Raw genomic sequence first — 6,000 nt, 5'->3', positions numbered from 1 at the left:
CAGACAGACAGACAGACAGACAGACAGACAGACAGACAGACAGACAGACAGACAGACAGACAGACAGACAGACAGACAGACAGACAGACAGACAGACAGCTCACCATCAGTTCAGGAGGAAAGATAACTTCCTGTGTCGGATCCAGAGGAATGAACTGTGATTGGTTGAAGAGAGGGGGCTGAGAGAGAGAGAGAGAGAGGTAGACAGACAGACTGGGTGTAATTATAAGTTAATTCAGTTTAATTGGCGTAGAATCTGATATTAACCCTACACCTTCATGTGCGTGCGTGCGTGCGTGCACGTGTCTTACATTGACCCATTCCTCAGTAATGTCCCCATTGGTCAGTTGGCCATCGGCTGCCTTCCCATTGGTCAGTTGGCCATCACCTGCCTTCCCATTGGTCAGTTGGCCATCGCCTGCCTCCCCGTTGGTTAGTTCGTCATCGGCTGCGTTCCCATTGGTCATACAACAGCCGTTTTCCCGCCCTCTCCCTCCACAACATCCTCCCTCCTGCCACACACACACACACACACACACACACACACACACACACACACACACACACACACACACACACACACACTTTATTACATCATTTGAGCAGTTGAGACGGTCTAAGTCCACACTAATTATCCATAATGTATAAATGATGGATAAGGGGTCAGGACAGCTACGCCTTTTTGGGGAGGGGTCAGAATAAATGATGGACTTAGACTGTTAAATATTATCGGGTTGTGTTGTTGGCTATGAGCTGACCACCCAAGTTCTGTGACACCAAGTTATATTCAACAAGTTGACCGTTTATTTTCTTCATTAAGCCATGGTTTATTTGTCAAGTACGCACGGCTGGGTTGGAATTGACCTTTAGCAAAGCCCTGCCCACTCCCACTTAGACACTACCACTTGGACACTTTCGAGCCAGGCTCATTAATTCCAATGTAAATATCATGGATTTTAGTTTACACATTAAACACTGGTTCATTTTTGGAACCAGACCTTTAAAATCTCTTCCAAATCCGTCAACAGGGCCTGCCATATGCACTGGAAAAATATGTGTGTGACATTTCTTTTTTAAAACAATGTTTTATGATATAGGAAAACTATTGGTGGAGAGGTTTGAGTGAGTCAGTGGCTGGTTATATAGAGCGTCGCAGTCCCACCCCCTCGAGAGACCCGGAAAAGAAATCCCCGTTCATTTTCCTCATAGACTTTTCAGAAAGTATTTACAGTATTTAAAGACGTTTACGCTGCGGACAAAGCCAACTCTTGACGTGACAAATCATGACAACAAACACTTGTTGTTTTTCTTCTTTGTTTGGTCCAAAATATTGTTTTTGTTGTCATGATTTGTCAAGACAAGAGTTGGCTTCGTACGACGCTTAAAAGGTCTTTAAATAAATACGTTTTGAAATGCCTATGGGAAAAATGCATTGGGATTAATTTCCTGGGCCTGGCGTTGACATGGAAGGGGGCGGGACTGCGACGCTCTATAGGGACACACCTGGACTGTGATTGGGCAATGAGTTACAGTCAGTTGTATCATGGCAAACACCTGTGTCTCGATCATTGGGGATGCAAAGAATGGGAAATTCCCCCCAGAGGCTGCCATTCAGACAGCATGGAGAAAATTCACAACATTCATAGACTGTTATTCGTCTCAACTGCTCATTTATTGGAATTGTATGGTAATATTTGGTGACACTGAAGTAAAACATTGTAAACTAAAGAGTGTGTGTGTGTGTGTGTGTGTGTGTGTGTGTGTGTGTGTGTGTGTGTGTGCGTGTGCCTTGAGCTAAGGCATCGGCAAAATTCTGTTCAGTGTCTGCAATAATTGGCAGTCGCCATATATGGAGAAGGCGATGCTTTCTGTACCCGTGATCTGTATCTGAAGCACTTGTTGTAGAGTTTTCTCAAGTTTGCGCATCCACTATTGTTTGTGTTCAAGAAATTTCTTGTAAAATGTGAATACAAATAAAGATGTTAAATGTGTGTGTGTGTGTGTGTGTGTGTGTGTGTGTGTGTGTGTGTGCGACTGTGCGTGTGCGTGTGAGCACATGCATACCTGTGTGAATGTCTTGTATCCCTCTAGAATGGGTCTATATCCGGTACAACGACACAGGTTGCCTGAAAACAACATAGATATAAGTTATTATGAAACACATAGCGGTCATGTATGTGCACATGTATGTGCAGGCACCACGTTACATTAACATTGATTTTACAATATAAATTGGGTGTCCCAGAGATAGAATAATAAATGGCATTAAATGGAGGTCCGTAAGACTAATGCATGTCAAACTGGGGTTCGTTGAAATTAAACAGGTTGAGAATCACTGCTAGAACCATAAATATCTTTTCAAATGGGGGTCTGCAGGCAAATTAGTGTCAATTTGGGGGTCCTTGACATGAAAAAGTTTGGGAGACTGTAATGATTAAAAGGGCAACCATCTCTAAGGCATCCAGAAATCTACATATAATCCCTTTGGGTGGTGGGTGAAGATCCACTGTGAATCGCAGGCGCGGAAAACACATGCTAACCCATCACTGATGTGTAAGCATGTGTTTTCCGCGCTGACACATATAGCTGCATAAGAATATTGATAACCATATCTACTACTATCAGAGGGACTGACTGTACGTACGATATGATACGATATCCTGCTTATTCTGTTCTTATCATAGTTTCCATAATCTATACGTCATAGATCTACTGTCCTACTGTATATATTACTCTGTGTGTGATAAACTTCAGAATGCATGGTAACATATCACTGATGTGTTAGCATGTGTTTTCCGCGCCTGCGACTCACAGTGGATCTTCACCCACCACCCAAAGGGACTATATGGAGACTTCTAGATGCCTTAGAGATGGTTGCCCTTCTTTTTTTTTTAACACTTTATTTTGATTTTTATTGATGAATAAATGAAAAAACATATGTGTACATTTTGTTGTATCCAACATGTAAATATCCCCCCCTCCCCCCCAATCAAGGTCAGAACAAGACAAATAAAACAAAGACAGACAGTACAAGACAGTAAAAGTAATTAGTAAACTAGTTTTGAAAGTACTAATGAACATAGTAAGAAGAAAAAAATAATAATAATAGTAAAATAAAATAAACAGCATTTTCCATCAGGGTATGGTATCTAGGTTACATAGATTGTATCCATCTTTCAGTTTAGATAGTAAATTCCTCTATATCCAACTGTCTACTTACTGAGGGCCTCCAACCAGAGGTCGCCCAATGTCAGGTTTGATGGTTGCCCTTTTAATCATTACAGAGACGTCACCGGATTTCTCCTCCCATCCACTTGCATCGAGTTGCTCACTCAGCGCATGAGGAGATTCCACCCGCCTCATTCTGGGATGGAATTGGGCCATACGTGAACGTGCCGGGGGCCGAAAACACGAGCGAGTACCGTGCGTGCTTGCGTGTGCGAGCGTGTCATGAACGAACGAGCGCCGCCGTTGCTGTGTATTGGCTGGCGGCTGCGAGCCAGCGCGTTCACGTATGGCCCAGTGCCGCTCGAAGCTGCAATACCACTTTCATTGCGCTTCGGTGTTTCCTCTCTGTGACGTCTCTATTAATGTATACTCTAATAAGGCCTAACCGGGCCCAGGCCGTAGCGTAACGGTCTGGGCACCGGACTGGTAATCCAGTCGCAGTGTGCCGCGGGTTCGACTCCCGGACCCGACACGGCCTTTACTGCATGTCATCCCCCCATCTCTCTCCCGTTTCCTGTCAGCCTACTGTCTGTCCCTTCAAAAATCAATAAAAGGCGTAAGCCGCAAAAGAATATCTTAAAAAAAAAAAAAAAAAGGCCTAACCGTAGCCAATTGTATGGAGCCGTTTACCATTTCTGGGATAATCACACCGTCTATAACCTCTTTGAGAAATATATGCAATATTGTTTTGATGGTAAGCAGGTTTCCCTAACTGTCCACAGCACACCAATGCGAACACAGAGTGAGTAGACAGAAATAGTGTCGTCTTATAATAGGCATTAGTGAGGATCAATTATATGAAGATGCCACGCAATGCATTGTGTGAGTGTGTGTGTGTGTGTGTGTGTGTGTGTACCTTGAAAAGCTTCCTCTATGTCAGCCATCTTGGGGGTAGGGTTATTGCGCAGCAGGGCATACATGGACATGACGATGCCGGGGGTGCAAAACCCACACTGGGACCCATGAGCAAGGGCTATACGCTCCTAACACACACACACACACACACACACACACACACACACACACACACACACACACACACACACACAATGTAAATGTAGTGTAGTGGCGTACAAGAGAAAGTACTGAAATTGGAAATACTACAGTAAAGCAAAAAATGTGCCAGTACTGCAGTACTCGAGTAAATGGCGACTTTAACCCATTCTGACCTGAGATCAGATTCATACGAGTTTTCCACTGGACACACACGGGTCTGATTAACCCATTCTGACCTGAGATCAGATTCTAAAAATGTCAGTCGTTCTTCGATTTTTCAAAAAATAGCAGACCTACAAGCTCGTATCGCGCCACTCGGTGGCGCGATATGAGCTTGTAGATCTGCTATTTTTAAATAGCTAAAGCATAACATGATGCTAACACCAAAATGGGTGCCCGTTCAGAATGGGTTAAGCAACGACAGCTAGGCAGTCGGCTCCGGCAACCGGAAATGAATCAGTGCTCGATACATAAACCTGCTCTCCGTCGCGGCCCTTTCTACTACGGCAGAACCTACACTTACACGTAGTGTCTACAACGCCATGTCATAACCATGTTTATTGAAATTATAACTGTCATACATTTACACCGATTGCTCCATCACCTCTCTTCTGCTGTGTAATGTGTTGGCATGCTCTGAATGAAGAAATAACACTAATAGGCTACCATGTCATATTAACCATGTTTATTAAAACGCTTTTAGAATAACACAGATTGCTCCAACACCTTCCTCTTTCCCCTGCTGATCATGTCCAGCGCATGTACTAATTAAGAAATATCGGCAAGTTAGCTGACGCGCAACGAGGTGTTTAAAAAAAAAAGTGTTTGTTTGACACATGCTGGTCACCATGGGAACCAATGTCGCCGTCGCCGACGGCTGTTTGCTTAACAATTTTGACAGCCACGGCGATTGCGTCACAGCCGCCGCACTTCCGCCTAGCGGAGCTGTCCTGAAAACAGTCGTTGCTTAAAGTCCCTATTTCCCAGGGCTCATCCATGTGTACGTACAACACGGACAAATGTGTCTATGGCCGGCAAAGACTTTTTCCGTTTCCGTTTCACACACCATTATAATGTTATTTTGATCATAAGATCCAAATGACTGAATGCCAAGTCTCCAGGTTTTCTTCAGAACATGTACGACACTTATTTAGTACGACACAATATGGCACACTATAGGAGTCCAACTAGTACTAGTGGTTCTCAAATGTGTACAAAATGGAACCAAATGGACCCCAGCTATGTACAGTATGTGTTTCTGGTGATATTACTGACCGCTCGTTTTGTATGTCCGTGGCAAAAGTACAGCCAGCATGGCGATGACCTCTGTAGAGACCTTAACGTCTATCCCCAACAAAAACAACCCTAAAGGGACACTTCACCCTTTTTGCAAAAAAATATATGTTAATGACGTTTAGAAGCTTTAGAACACTTTCCTGGAGATCTTTATGTGTGTAATATGTGGTTTTAGATATTTTAGATTGTAGCAGTGAGCCTGTTGTCTCTGATGTCATGGACACTGGGCTCACTTCCTTGCTGGACTACATGTTGTCTCAGTAGGACAGCCCTCCCCCTATCCACAAGGAGGAGCAGTGCACCAAAGAATTATGGGAATTGTAGTCCAGGAAGGTAGTGAGACCAGTGTCCATGACATCAGAGACAACAGGCTCACTGCTACCATCTAAAATAACTAAAACCACATATTACACACATAAATACCCCCAGGAAAGTGATCTAAAGCTTCTAAACGTCATTAACATATATTTTTTTGCAAAA

At 43.6% G+C, this 6,000-nt stretch overlaps 1 protein-coding gene across 1 annotated transcript in view; it reads right to left on the bottom strand.

The window, feature by feature from the left end:
• The window catches only part of xdh (xanthine dehydrogenase), a 38,723-nt gene that overhangs the window by 26,359 nt on the left and 6,364 nt on the right, over nucleotides 1–6,000 (bottom strand). Inside the window, exons 5-8 of the mRNA XM_083758642.1 lie at nucleotides 4,085–4,211; nucleotides 2,065–2,126; nucleotides 432–512; nucleotides 105–179 (exon numbers count right to left, since the gene is read on the bottom strand). Of these exons, the coding sequence (XP_083614768.1) occupies nucleotides 105–179; nucleotides 432–512; nucleotides 2,065–2,126; nucleotides 4,085–4,211 (345 nt within the window). The remainder of the gene's footprint in view (nucleotides 1–104; nucleotides 180–431; nucleotides 513–2,064; nucleotides 2,127–4,084; nucleotides 4,212–6,000) is intronic.

This window comes from Protomyctophum parallelum (genome assembly GCF_964188405.1).
Source record: "Protomyctophum parallelum genome assembly, chromosome: 23".
In the NCBI taxonomy this organism is placed as follows: domain Eukaryota; kingdom Metazoa; phylum Chordata; class Actinopteri; order Myctophiformes; family Myctophidae; genus Protomyctophum; species Protomyctophum parallelum.
The sequence above is the reverse complement of the archived record's forward strand: the minus strand, read 5'-3'. Positions and strand labels throughout refer to the sequence as shown.